Below are 15,138 nucleotides of genomic sequence, written 5' to 3' on the forward strand. Positions count from 1 at the left end.
CCTTCCTTCCTTCCTTCCTTCCTTCCTTCCTTCCTTCCTTCCTTCCTTCCTTCCCCTTACTGCCCAATGTTTTTGGAATTTTTGCAAATTTCATACAATAACTTTTGATTATATTTAGACTCCCTCTCCTATCTGCACCCCTCTCACTATCCCCTCCTGATTTCATGTACTGTCTTACACACACACACACACACACACACACACACACACACACACACAAACAGTTTTTAAGGCCGATCAAATCAAATTTGTATCCCCCAATTCCCTTCAGTGTGGGTCTCTCCCCTGGAGTCCAGGTTACTATCCAGTGGCACATCCTTAGAGAAGACGGACTCTCCCCTCCCAGCAGCTGTCAGCTGTCAGCTGTCCCTCAGCTAGGGTTGGGATTTCTGACCCTTTTTCCCACTTCTGTGCTGGGATTTCTGTCTGGCTTGAGATTACATGGAACTTCTGCATGCTGCCCCCATTGCTGTGAGTTTCCTTGTGGTCATCCACCACCTCTGATTCTTACAATGTTTCCACCCCTAATGCAATTATTTCTGAGCCTTGTGGGGCCGAAGTTTGATATAGGTGTCCTATTCAGGGATAAGCACTCTGCAGTCTCTTATTTTTTGCATGTTGTCCAGTTATGGGTCTCTCTGTCGATTCCCATCTGCTGACTAGGTAGCTAATACTGGCCATTACCCCTGCTCTTGGTTAGTCACTAGAACCTAATGGTAAGGCCCCACTGCTGAAGATACATGAGCTTTGGAACAAACAAGGAGAAATCAAGCTGGTACTGATTTCAAAGCTTCATTTCTACTAGCTGACTTTCATAGTGTTGGAAGGAGCTATATATGCTACTGGAAAAGAAATCATCAGCCTTGCCCAGCTGTGAATCCTGGGAGCTACCACAACTGGCCTGGCAAGATGTGCCACTGGTGGCATGAATGTTATGGGAGTAACCAGCCATTTTCTGATCAGATTTAAGGTTTACTTCATAGAATGGAGCTCATACCTGACACTGACATTAGGCCTAGGAACCTGTGGCTAGACAGGTCATAGGTCATGGGGAGAGCCTACTATTATTCTTCAAAATAGATGCAGCGTTAAATCGACTCCTAATGACTTACTGTTACATCTATAGGTTAATGCATCTCTCAGACTTCATTCTTGAACTTGGAGCCTATGTACATTGCTTTTTATGGGTATTCTAAAAAAAAAATCTCAAATTCAGCATGTTCAAAACTTTATTCTTTTTAGTGTCAACTCTTCCTTCTGAAAATTCTTTTTTTAAAAATATTTTATTATTTTTATTTTATGTTTATGAGTGTATTACCTGCATGTATGTGAGTGAACCTGTGTCGTGCAATGCTGTGGAGGTCAGAAGAAGGCTTATTCCCCTGGAACTGGGGTTAAGGACGGTTTGCAACTGCCATGTGGGTGCTAGGAGTCAAACCCGGGTCCTCTGCAAGAGCAGTCAGTGCTCTTAACTGCTGAGCCATCTCTCCAGACCTTTCTGAAGATTCTTTATAATTGATCATCCAGTACTATAATAGACACCCAGGAGTCACCACAATTTGTTTTGTTTATTTATTATTTTTAAATTTATTTTTAAGACACAGTCATCCTTTGCTACAGCTGGCTTGAAGCTTACTGCGTAGACCAGGCTGGCCTTGATCTCAGAGAGATCTGCCAGCCTCTGCCCCCTGAGTGCTGGGATTAAAGGTGTGCACTACCACACCTGGCTTTTAACTTTTTTTTCTTATTCTTAATCTCCATGATTTGTTTCCATTGGTCAGATTTTTACCTTTTCCTGATTCCTCTTGCCTTAGCACCTCATTTTTTGTGTTGCTGTCTTAGTCTGCTAATGGCTGTTTGTACTTCTACTCCTAGACACACCCCCTTCTTTTTCTCTTTCCCTCCTCCCCCCTTGCTGTTCACTTTTTTCTTTCTTTGTGAAGAAAAATTGGATATGGGTTATTGAAGAAAAAAAGAAGTAGTGCCATGGTATTGTAAAGCATCATAAAATAGTGACAAGTATAAAGAAGCAAATTTGAATGTCATTAATTTCTGTATTCAAGCTGACTAATGTTTAATGAGAAATATATCAAATCATTTCGCGTGTATTTCAATACAATTGTCTATGTGTGTATACCATCTTACTCTTTTCCTCTAATGCCTGTCTAAAATAATTCTTTTGATTTATTTATCCTTGTTTTATATGTATGAATGTTTTGCCTGCATTTAGTAAGTGTGTGCAGTGCCTACAGAGGTCAGAAGTGGGCATTGGATCTCCTGGAAATTGAGTTACAGATGGCTGTTAGCTGCCAGGTAGGTGCTGGAATCTGAACCTGAGTTCTTTGGAAGAGCAGTCAGTGCTCTTACCCACTAAACCATCTCTCTCCAGTCCTCTTACTTATGGTTTTAAATGGTTATATAATAGTGCCACCTCACTGGCTTTCAGTGAGTGGTGTTAGTCAGTATATATAAGCAGTGCATGATCTGTTGAACCTTTCTTTACCTTCAGTATCAGAAGCAGTATTACCCCCATTTCTTACTGTATGAATTCACTCTGGTTTGGTATATAAGACCCATCACAACCTGGCTCTTCTGTTTGTACAGTCTCACCTCAGTGCTGTCATTAGTAAACCCAAGATTTAGCTAAACTGAATTCTGTGTTTTCTAAATGTCAGATTCTCTCTGTCTTCAAACATATGGGACAAACTTTTCTAGTCACTAAGCTTTTAAAAATTATTTTAAAGTAAGAATACAAAACACTGGCTCATACCCAGGGCCGCACATATGCTAAACAAGCACTCTACAACTGAACCGTATCCCCATCCGTCTCTGTTCCAGGATCTTCTAGTTCCAGGATCGTATTTTTTCTTTTTAGAAATATTTCATTATGATTTTATGTGTTTGAGTGTATTGCCTGAATGTATGTAAGTGCACCTGTGTCATCCAGTGCCCTCGAAGGTCAGAAGGGACATCGAATCCCCTGGAACTGGAGTTACAGATGGTTGTTAGCCACCATGTGGGTGCTGGGAATCTAACCCTGATTCTCTGTAAGAGCAGCCAGTGCTCTTAACCACCGAACCATCTCTCCAGGCCCAGCTTGTCTTTTCTTATGAATAAGACATGGCTTTAAGAAAATATTTTCTTCCGTTTTTATTGAAACAGGATCTCACTATTACAGCCCGGCCTTGAGCTTGCATTGTCTAGCCTCCTGCATGCTAGGCTTACAGATCGGTTTCACTGTTCTCACCTTTACCTCAGTCTGAAACAGTACTCCTCTGTTATTGAACTCTTTTCACTTTTCTTTCCTCTTAAATAGAAAACTGCTTTGAAACAAACGTCATATTGTAATGATTGATTCTAAGTGTTAAAAGCTGATAATCACATAGACATTTCTTAAATTTATAGCAGTTTGGAAGCATATTTTTGATCCAGGAGAATAGTTTAAGATTGTGACATGTTGGGGTCACTTGAAAGAAACTACATATAAATAAGAGCTAAAAGTGAATGATATTTTTGAGAAAGTAAGCAGGGACTACATCTGTGGACATTTCCAGCTCTTATATAAGGAGTTGAAATTTATTCCAGGATCTGAAGATGGTCACTGAGGCTTGAACATAGGGAGTATGACAATATCTATGTATATGCTAAGTCATTGTGTCCAAGGAGGAGGAGGAGGGAATGGAGAGCATGCCATGGGAGAAGGGTAGGAAGGCACTGGAAATAATTTAGACAGGGTATGATCGCCATCATAGAAGACTGAAGAGACTAGAGAAATACGTAGAGGAGGATATGGAGGACAAGAGAAAGAGAGATAAAATGTTGCCAAGTATGAAACTGAGCCAGAATTTAATGCAGTTAACAGCACTGATTACTAATAGTATTGACATTATTGGCATTATTCCATTGTTGTTATTAGACTCATCATTGTTAACTCATTTTTTCCCCTTTGGCTTAAAGAGGTTTTTTCACCTCTTTCTGAATTTGAGAATTCCATTTTAATTAAAAAACATTGTAGGCTGTTTGTTTCTCAAATGGTAGCCATTTAGTAGCAACTGAGTTCTGTAATGTTTTCTAAAAGTGGGTTGCTTATTATTTACAGCATAATGGACATATATTATTCATGTGTATATTTTGCTATGGCTAAATAAACATCAAAATGGCAGTATTTACTACAACTGAAGTGAAGTAACTTTTGCAATAACTTTTCCAGGTCCTCTGTTCCCTTAGGTGAGTCCTGTAGTCCTCGGGTTTAGAACTATGGTTGAAACCATTGTTTATGAATTTGTTTTAATTTAAAGACTGGCTGTGAATTTTTTTATATTTTATGTATTATTTTATTTTTTTCATGTGTATGAGTGTATTGCCTGCATGTATGTAAGTGCACCCCTGTCATGCAATGCCCATGGAGGTCAGAAGAGGTGTTGGATCCCCTGGAACTGGAGTTTCAGACAGTTGTTAGCCACCATGTAGGTGCTGGGAATTGAACCCAGATAATCTGCAAGAGCAACCAGTGCTTACGCTAACCGCTGAACCATCTTTCCAGCCCCCTCGATGTAAAATTTTATTGGAAGAAGTAATTTCAGAATATAGGATCTGTTTTATGAAAGATACGTTACTAAATTTGGGAAATGACTAACAAATCTATTAACATAAAAATCTGTTGTTAACAGGTGGAAATTTTAAAATAGTTGGGACAAGTAAACAAGAGGATTTTTAGCAACTTTTGTTCTCAAGCAAATAATTTTAAAATTGTGGCATTGTAAGATTTTTTTACTCCTTTATTTATTTAATAGAAAATTGTGTTCCATATGATGATATGTGAACTTTATTGTAAAAAATTTCTTAAAATATAAAATATTTAGTGCTGTTATTGTAACTTATAGATATCATTCAGTAACAGAATGAATATCTTTTTCTCCCTTCCTAAAAATTCAAAAAATGCCTTGTGAAAATGTCTTGTCATTTAATTTTCCTTTTACTGGTTAGTGTCTACCAAATACATTTCAGTGATATAGTAAAAAAATACTATGTATTCTCCAGAAATAAGGCCTGATGTAAACAGTGGAGCCAGGCAGCAAGGCCCAGGCAGTGAGAAAATTGTGCCGCAACAGCTGGAGCTGGGTTCAGGGATACGTGAAGGTCAAATCAGCGAAGGAAGTGAGGAGTTGGAGCACTGTCCTAGGGAAGCAATCCTGGACCCTGATTCAGCAGCCACTCCAAGGTGTGATCAGTCTACGTTTTAACGAAGACCAAAGTTGCTTTTGCTGTGCCATGGAGACAGGTGTACACATCTAATAAAATGTGGAGCCACTGATGGAAAAGGGACATCTGGACCACAAGCAGATGGGCAGTGTGGGCCTGATAGAGATGCTACACTGCTCTAACCTGCTGGCCCTGGTGGGTGGTGGTAGCAGCTCTAAGTTCTCAGAGACCTCAGTGTCCAGTACTAGGACAAACTCGTACTGGAATTCACCTTTACCAAGCAGTTTTGGCTGTGTGCGTGTGCCATGACAAGATTGTGATCATGCTAAGGAACTTCATCTATGTGTACTCCTCTCCTGACAATCCTCAAAGCTGTTTGAGTTTGACACACGGGATAACCTCAAGGGGCTGTGTGACCTCTGCCCCAACCTGGAGAAGCAACTGCTGTGTTCCCTGAACACAAGTGTGGAAGTCTGCAACTTGTGGACCTGGCAAGTACAAAGCCTGGTGTTTCATCAGCTCTGTTCACCATCAGTAAACATCAGAGTGACATGACCTGTGTGTCCCGAACCAGCTAGGCACTGTAGTGGCCTCAGCCTCCCAGAAGGGTACTCATATTCATCTTTTTGACACCCAGTCTAAGGAAAAACTGGTGGAGCTGCGCAGAGGCACTGAGCCTGCCACCCTTATATTGTGTTAACATCAGCCATGACTCCTCCTTCTTGTGTTTCCAATGATAAATCCATATCTTTCCTCTCACATATACTCGCCTCAAACACTGCTCTGTGCTGGCTTGTGTGGGCAAAACATAAAAGGGCAACACTAAACAAGAAAGTAATCAATGGTTTCGTAGGGCATTAAGAACTGTGATTGGGCCTATGATTGGGCAGTACATGGACTCTAAGTGGAGCCTGGCTAGCTTTACTGTTCCTGCTAAGTCAGCATGCATCTGCACCTTTGGTCACAAGAGTGTCAACTCTATAATTGCCACCTGCATTGATGGGACCTTCCATAAATGTCTTCACTCCTGATGGAAATTGCAACAGAGAGGTATTCGATGTATACCTTGACATCTGTGACAATGATAACTTTTAAGGACCCCAATGGCTGTGCTAGGAACCTGCGGCAACAGACTGCAGAGTTGAGCCCTCCACTCTTCTTGCAAGCAGAGCTATATCTAAATAAACAGCTCACTTCTCCCAAGTACTTTTTTGTGCCCAAGGCAAGAGCCATTTCCTATGTCACCTAGTCTGGAGAAGGTTCCCAAGGGCCAAAGAGAATGTCTTAATTCAACCTGGGGATTTAAAAAAGTTTACCAGGAGATGGTCTCCGATGTGATATACATGGATAAACAGCCTTTAAATGGCATAAAATACTATGTATTAGAATTATAATTATAGTCTATAAAGACTATGAAAATGCTGTTACTTTTATATTGCTTAATAAACTTACAAAGAATGAAATTTTATGTTTGTTTAAAAATAATAGGTTTTGGGGCTGGAGAGATGTGTTTAAGAGTACTTGCTGCTCTTGCAGAGGACCTGGGTTTAGTTCCTAGCACCTACATGGCAGCTTACAACCTTTCTTAACTCCAGATCCAGGGGATCTGACATCTTCTTCTGGCCTCCATGGTAATTTCATGCATGTGGTGCATTTGCATGCAGGTAAAACACTCACACATAAAAATAAATAAATTTTAAGAAATAATAGCTTTTGATATAACATAAAAGTTGATATTAATTTCTCTTGATATTATTGAATGTACTATTAAGTATTATTGCAATGCCATGGAAGCAAAGTGGACTGTGGTTAATACAACAGATATATAAACATATCCATACATGTCAGGCTGGCCTAGTGAAGATAAGGCAACTTAAAAAGAAAAAAGTATAAATTAAATTGCAGTGTAGGTGAAGAATTACAGAATATATATTTGATATTGGAATGGTGTAACATTGAATTATAGAAACATAAAATTTGTTGTTTTCCTTTTGCTAAACATAGAGTTATTGACTCATTTATCTAATTTTCTTCTACAGTATATGTTGATTGCCATATAATTGTGCTAGTGAATTCTTTGATATTATTTATTTAAGGACTCATTATTTTTAAAAAGGATTGTATATTTTAATTAAAGTGTGTATGACTTTGACCATGGAGTCTTAGAAAGTATGTTTTTAATCAGTAGGATATTACCTTATATCCTCAGAAGTCAGTGCACTAATAACTGATAGAAATAAGTTTTATGTAGACAATGTTGTATTTTTATCCAGCTGGCAATTTTGATTTTGTATATAACTCTGAAGCAATATGGTTTTCATATTATATAATATGAAATATTTCATAATATATAAAATTTATCTTTTTCTATACATTGAGGAATAGAAGAAATGTAACACAGCTCAGATTTTAGAATAGACAGTATCTGTGAGACAGTTCTTAATGCCCTAGGAAACCATTGTTACTTTCTTGGTTAGTGTTGCCCTTTTGTTTTGAACTGTATATAATCCCTCAATTAATACAATGTTATTTATTGGTAAAATTGCCTAAATTTTTTCTTTTTCTTTTTTTTTTTTTCAGTCTTTTTGAGACAGGGTCGCCCTGTAGCCACAGCTGGCCTGGATTCACTATGGAGACCAGGCTGGCCTCGAACTCAGAAAGATCTGCCTGCTTCTGCCTCCCGAGTGCTGGGATTAAAGGCGTGTGCTACCATGCCCAGCTAAATGTGTAGACCAAGCTGGCCTCAAACTCCAGATCCTCCTGCCTCTGCCTCTTCAGCATATCCTAACAGCATGTGCCACCATTAACTGGCCTAAATTTTCTTGTGCTTGATAGAAAAACAAAGATTAAATTAATTCTAACAGCAGAAGCTCTTAAAATGTAGAATGTATACTGCTAAATTTGAATTTAAATAAACTCTCCATGCTTATCATTACATGGATAGTATCTTAAGACAAGTAATTATGGATTAAGACGTGCCTAGAATAGGAAAAGGACATTACATGATTTTATGGAGGCACAAACAAACCCATTAACCATTGGCTGGAGTACCAAGTAGTAGAAAGAGTGGTGGCAATTTTATTTATCAATATTAAGCACAATTATTATTTTTTAATTGAATTTTTGAAAGTTTTATACAGTATATTTTGGCCATATTTAGACCCCTCTCTCGTATCTGCACCACTCTTAAAAACCGCTGGCTGATTTCATATACTCTGTCATTTATTTTAAGGCCTAGTGAGCAAGTTTATACCCTCAAATGTCCATTCAAATGTAGGTTCATCACTGGAGCCTAGTTCACCTAACTAGTGTCACACCCTTAAAGGAGACCTTCTCTCCCTCTCCCAGTAGTTATCGGTTGCCAGTAGTCCCTCAGCCAAGGTCGGGGCTTCTTTCTCACTTCCCCACTTTTATGCTGGGATTTTTTTTTTTTGGCTTGAGCTTGCATGGGTCTTGTGCATTCTTTTGTCACTGCTGCAAATTCTATTTCCTTGTGGTTACCCACTAGCTCTGGCTCTTACAGTCTTTCTGCCCCTCTGCTGCAAGGGTCCCTGAGCCTTGGGTGGCAGAGGTTTGTTGTAGGTGTCCTGTTCAGGGATAAGTTCTCTGCAGTCTCTTGTTCTCTGCACGTTGGCCAGATGTGGCTTTCTGAGTGCCTTAGTTACTTTTCTGTTGCTGTGAGAAAACACCAGGACCAAGGGAACTTTATAAAGAAGAGTTTATTTGAGCTTACAGTTCCAGAGGAATCATAGTCCATCATGGTGGGGAGGCATGGTGGCAAGACGTGGCTGGAGTAGAAAATGGAGAGCTCACATTTTCAAGCAGGCACCAGAAGCAGAGGGAGTGACTAGAATTGGGCAAAACAAGAACTCTCAAAGCCCACCCCCAGTGATGTGCTTCCTCCAGGAAGGCCACACCTTCTAATACCTCCCAAAACAGTGCCACCAAATGGGGACAAAATGTCCAAAATGCTTGGCGCCTATGGGGGACATTCTTATTCAAACTACTAAACTGGGTTAATCATCATCTGTTGGATGAGGAAGCTTTGTGGTAAGAGTTGAGAGATGTATTAATATTCTTTTCTCGAACCCTGTTCCTCTGTATTCCCTGAGCCTTAGGTATAGAGGTTGCATTGTAGATGTCAGTTAGGGCTGGGCACCTTACAGACACTTATTTTCTGCATTTGACCAGTTATGGAACTCTATAATAGTCTCCATTGTTGCAAAAAGAAGCTTCTTTGAAGAGTGGTGAGAGATAAATATAAGGATACATATTTAGAATACAGTGAAAAATTATGTTGATCTAGCAATGTGACAAAAGTAGGTTTTTTTTCTCTATGACCTCTCTAGCCATGTGTACTTGGCTATGTTTACAGTACCACACATGAGTTCCCTTGTATTGAGCAGGCCTTAAGTCTAAATAGACAGTTGTTGATTACTCCTTAGGTCAAAGTGCTACTACTATACCAGTAAAGATTATTTGCTGGGCTGGTCATTGTTGTGGTTCATAGACTTTACAGTTGGATGGAATCATTGATTGGTTTTCTCCCTTGTCAGTTTGCATGATATTTTCTTATAGTGTGGGAACCAGTCTTCAGGGAAGAGTCTTCCAGATTGGCTCTAGCTCCATTCTTCCAACTCCTGTGTCTGAACTATGTCCTGTCTTCAGCAATAGTATATTACTTTCAAATTCTAGGAGGCAGTCAAGGACTGTGGCAATAGCGTCTGTTATTTGGGGAGTCTCTTGGACTCGCCTTACCAACCACTTGAAGGGAGATTTACCCTTCCTGGCACTGTGTTTTTCATTATATAGCCTTCAGCTATACACATGCATATAAATAAATAAATATATATATATATAGTGTGTGTGTATGTGTGTGTATTTCAGTAGTCTTTTGAACATTTTCCTCTGGTTTTAACACCACCTAAGTGTTATTTATATCTCTTCCCTCTACCTCTGTACAGCCTTCCCAATTCCTTCCCCAGTTAAAGTATCCCCCATCCTCCTCATTTCCCCCTTGATAACACCTGTTTCCTACTACCCTCCTCTAGAGCTCCTTTCCCCCCTTCATCCCCATGGTTCTTTTCTATTTTCCTGGCTCATACATTTACATCAGTATATAAACTCACTGATGAATCTAGTAGTAAGCAGGCCATGTTAGATACGCAAGCACTTCAGTCCATTAAATGAGGGGGATGATTACTGCATTGTGGGATTTTAATTGTCTTGGAATAGGGAAAATTATATCTTCTTATCTGAGAATATAGGTAGTATGATACTAAGGTAATGTGCTATAGTAATTGTGAATAGAAAATGAGCTTATAGAAAGTTTTAGAACAAGGAAAAGATAGATGAATTTTTAGTGTGATAGTGTTCCATGTGAATGACATAAATTCATGAAGGTTTTCTTTAGACATATTGTTTAGTAGCCGAGCTATTTTCTGGTTCCTCTTTTCATATTGAAAATTAATGAGGAAGGGTCTTTTCAAATGAATACCAAAGGTGAGTGGGAATTATATAATTAAAAATTATACCTTTTGTGATCAGCAATGTTCTGAGATTAACATGAGATGACTCATACTTTTTGTGTTTTTTTCTTTTTCGTTGAAGATCCAAATTCTAGAATTTGTGGACATTTACTCATAGGTGCAGCCAAGAATTCCTTTGCAAAACTCATGGATAAAATTAGTTTGGCAATGGATAGCATACCCCTGCGAAGTAGCCGGAGTATAACATATGTAGAGAAAGACTCCCTAGTTCAGAGACTAGCCCGTGGACTTCACAAAGTGAACACATTGGCCCTGAAATATGGTTTGTGTGGCCATATGCCCATTATGGTATGTACAAATTCCATTTATTAGTGACTTCAGTACTTATACATAAGTTTGAATGATACTTAGTGCAGTTTAAGTTATTTGCATATTAATGTATTTAGTTTTGTATAAACTTTTAATACAATAAATAAAGCCCCCTGATAAGTTCACCTATGGTTTGGAAATAACTGTAATTATTAAATTAGTAATAATTTAGTAAGCTGTTGATTTATTAGTAAACTTGTAGCTGATGCTTGTAACCTTGCTGTTGTAACAGAAAAGTACCGCGTCATTACAAAAGCAGATATTTGGATTTACACAAAGGCTGCATGCGGCAGAAGTGGAGCGCCGCTCACTGCGCCTGGAGGTCACAGAATTCAAACGAATTGTGAATGAGATGAAAAAGGAGCTCGACAAGGCGCAGAATCTGCAGGTGCAATTAAATGAATTCAAGCACTCTGTAAGTAGATTTAACAAACTATGACTTTGGCAATGTCTGTCTCTTTCTTTAACCCTCATTGTTTTGTTATTAAAGGCAAATCAGTGATACGTCAGTAGGATTGCTTTGTTTTAAAAAATCTCTGTTTTCTTCATTGTTATTATTATTACTGTGTGTGTGAATGTGTGTGTATGTGCGTGTATGGTGTGCATGTGTGAGTGTGGACATGCCCGTGCAGTGTGCATGTGGAAGTTGGAGGACAACTTTAAGGAGTTGGTTCTCCCTTTTCACCACGGGGTCTGGGAGTAGAACTCAGCTTGTCCGGCTTGAACGGCAGGGGCTTGTACCTGCTGAACTGTCTTTCCTTTCTAGGATTGCCTTATTAGGGCATAAGTATATATACTAATTAAAAAAACCTTTTTATTCATTTATTTTATGTGCATGACTGTTTTGGCTGCATGTGCAGTGCCCATGGAGATCAGAAGAGAGAGTCAGATCCCCTGGAACTGGAGTCACAGATGGTTGTTAGTTGCCATATGGGTTTTGGGAATGGAACCCGAATGCCTTGCAAGAGCAGCCTTAATTGCTGAGCTGTCTCTCCAGCCCCTTAAAGCATATATTTTTTATTTTAATTCAAATTTGTATTTGTCAAATTGATATAGGCATATGATTAGCAAAACTAATAGCCTGAAAAGCTATGTTTAAATGTAGCAGATTAAATAGATTACTTTTACCTCAGAAAACTTTCCCTGTTAAATTCCTTCAGTAGTGGAACCTGTTGTTTTGGGAAGAGAATTTCATGTCCTCTTTTCTTAAATGTAGGAATACTTTGATAAATTAGATTGTTCAAGTTGAAACTTACCTTTGCGAGTTAAGTGTTCATTTGTTTTTCATTAAAGGTTTAAATATGCATATATTTTAAATATTGTTAATACTGAAAAAGAAAGGCTATTTTCCAAAAAGCTTTAAATCAAGATAAAAATAGATAAAGCACACTAAAAATGCGGCATCAAGCTGTTCTGTTTTCAGCTGAGTTAGTTATGAACCTGTGCATATAGAAACATAGAGATAAAAGATTACCTTGGGGCTGGGGATACTGGCTCAGCAGGCAAAGACCCTTGCCACCAACCCTGACAGCCTGGGTTTAATCCCAGGATCCGCATGGTGGAATGAGAGAACTGACTCCTGCAAGCTGTGTTCTGACCTCCACAATGGGTGCAAACCACCCCAGAAATAAATGTAAGAAAAAGAAAAAGATTACTCTGAAACTTTAAAACTGTCATCAAACTAATGTCAGTGAATGCAAAACTTTTTCCCTGTACAGAGCAACAAGCTATTTTCCCCTAGCTAGATTAGAAACCCAATCTTCACAAGCTTGACTTCAGGTTAAAGATACTTTTAATTGTACCTTTTGGCTAATTAAAAAATTACAGTCTTAATTCAAAAATTGCAGTAACAGAGGAAGCAGCAGGTAGTAGTTATTAATCCTAGCGTAATACAAGCTGATCTTACTATTTCAATAGATCTATGCCTTCAAAGGGTGAAGGAGCCCTACCAGTTAATCATGAATTGTTCTCCAGCCACTGTTTCCTTTTAAACAAATGTTAATGAAAGAAATTTCCTTTCATTTTCTTAGTTTTTGTTTTAGAGAGGGAAATAGATGTTTAGAGCTTTTTCTCATTTATAAAAGTTATACATGATTATCATAATAAAAGTATATAGTAAGAGGAAAGTTTGTGATTCTAATCTTACCCCAAAACAAATAAAAATCAAGAATTCGAAAGATGAATGTGTATGTTACTCCAATCTTACCCATCAACCACTTTTCAACATTGGAGTATGGATTATTTTGCTCCCCACATTTTCTTAGTGTTGTTCAACAATGTGCATTTTCATGCCTCATGGACAGTCATGGTTTGGAATATATTTGTAAGTACAGTTTGCATCCTAACTTCCATAAGTGAATATTTTCTTATGCCATTAATTATTTGTTTTAGATAAATGAATGCTATTTAAAATTTTTGTGTTCCCCATTCATAGACTTATAATTTTTTCCATTTTTTTGTTATTATATTGAAATGATAATAAACTGTATTTTAAAAATGCAGATTTCTTTGGCAATTTCCCTGCTTTCTTTTTAGCTTATATCCAGTCATATATATAAAATGAATTTCAATCAGAGATGATCTGCCAAAATGGGTAGAGTCATTTATACAATTTGTGATTTTGAAAGTATTCACTATATTAGCTTTAAACAATAGTGAGTGTCCTATTCCTTTTATTTATGTCATTCCCTAGAATATGTGTGAAGAAAGAATATGTGTGCACAATTTTATTTTCTAGTTCACGCTTTAGTCTTAGAATAAGTTATCATCTTATTTTTGATTAGCCATCAGCACTCAATATCTGCAATCTAGAGAGAAGGTTTAAGTTTGAAGCAAAACTGGTGGGAGGAGAAAGCATTTTCTTGCAAAGGGTTTATTTGAGGTACTAAGAATATGTTTCAGGAAATGTTTAATGTGAATTACTTCCTAAAACAAAGTTTAGGAATAAGCTGAGGTTTAGGAATAAGATGAGGGGTTAATTGAACAAATAATTGATGGAATAATAGCCATAATTTTTATATTTTACTATATTATTTTAAGTTTCAAAATGATGAGTTCTAGAATTTAATGTTTTTATCATGTATTAAGTACTTCCCCTCAACTTTTTACAGAAGTTGATTCATTTTTTTCTAATAATAATCTCACATAAGTCAAAAGTTAATATAATTAACTTCATTTTACAGTTAAGGCAGAAGAGTTAAAACCATGTAGTTAAGAAGCTGGTGGGACTGGAGATGGCTCAGCACCCAAGAGTACTTGATGCTTTTGCAGAGGACCTGGGCTTGGCTCCCAGTGCCCACATCAGGTGGCTCACAATAACCTATAATTCCAGTTCCTAGAGACTCAGCATCCTTTTCTGGCTTCTGCAGGCATTTGACTGCATGTGGTACGAATAAATATACCCCGACCCACACACGTACACATAAAATAAAAAACAAAATAATCCAAAAACAAAATTAAATAAAACAGCAACAAAAAAGAAGTTATCACAAGATTTGATCCTGGATACTCTGTCTCCCAAATTCATGTTTTTGATAACTTCATTATAGTGGTTAACATGTATACCTAACTGTGTTTGTAAATATTTGTTTTATGAGAAACACAATGGATGGAAAAAAAGATTCTATTTTCCCCTCAAAATTGGAACTGTGATATGTGGTCAGAATACCTTGTATGAAATTCCAGGTTGCATGTTGGGAGGAGATTGCTGAGCTGATGCTTGGCAAGTGGAGGGTTTAGCTGTAATTGAATTATATGGGGAACTGCACAGCTGTGAGAGGGACTGAAAATGAGAGTGTTTCATGAAATCTAAGGGATCTCAGGCAATGAGGTGGCTTTTTTGGGGGCCCTGTGATCAGTCTTATCACTTGATATTTACTTAGATAAACTAGGCATATATTTTTGTACTACACACTCGCCTTTACAAATTTCATCATTGTTGAGAAATGCATTATATATATTCTTGAAAAAAGGAGACAGTTTCTATATGGAGGTGGCAGGGAAGGTATGTGGTACCAAATAGAAATGGTATGTGTGTGTGTGTGTGTGTGTGTGTGTGTGTGTGTATATATATATATAT

The 15,138-nt window shown here is 37.9% G+C and overlaps 1 protein-coding gene and 1 pseudogene across 1 annotated transcript in view; both read left to right on the forward strand.

The window, feature by feature from the left end:
• Window positions 1-15,138, forward strand: part of Ccdc171 (coiled-coil domain containing 171) — a 484,039-nt gene that overhangs the window by 252,731 nt on the left and 216,170 nt on the right. The window contains exons 19-20 of the mRNA XM_029565763.1: window positions 10,813-11,039; window positions 11,293-11,475. Of these exons, the coding sequence (XP_029421623.1) occupies window positions 10,813-11,039; window positions 11,293-11,475 (410 nt within the window). The remainder of the gene's footprint in view (window positions 1-10,812; window positions 11,040-11,292; window positions 11,476-15,138) is intronic.
• Window positions 3,790-6,297, forward strand: LOC103737972 (annotated as a pseudogene).

The sequence above is a fragment of the Nannospalax galili genome, unplaced genomic scaffold (assembly GCF_000622305.1).
Source record: "Nannospalax galili isolate Female #2095 unplaced genomic scaffold, S.galili_v1.0 scaffold98, whole genome shotgun sequence".
Lineage (NCBI taxonomy): Eukaryota > Metazoa > Chordata > Mammalia > Rodentia > Spalacidae > Nannospalax > Nannospalax galili.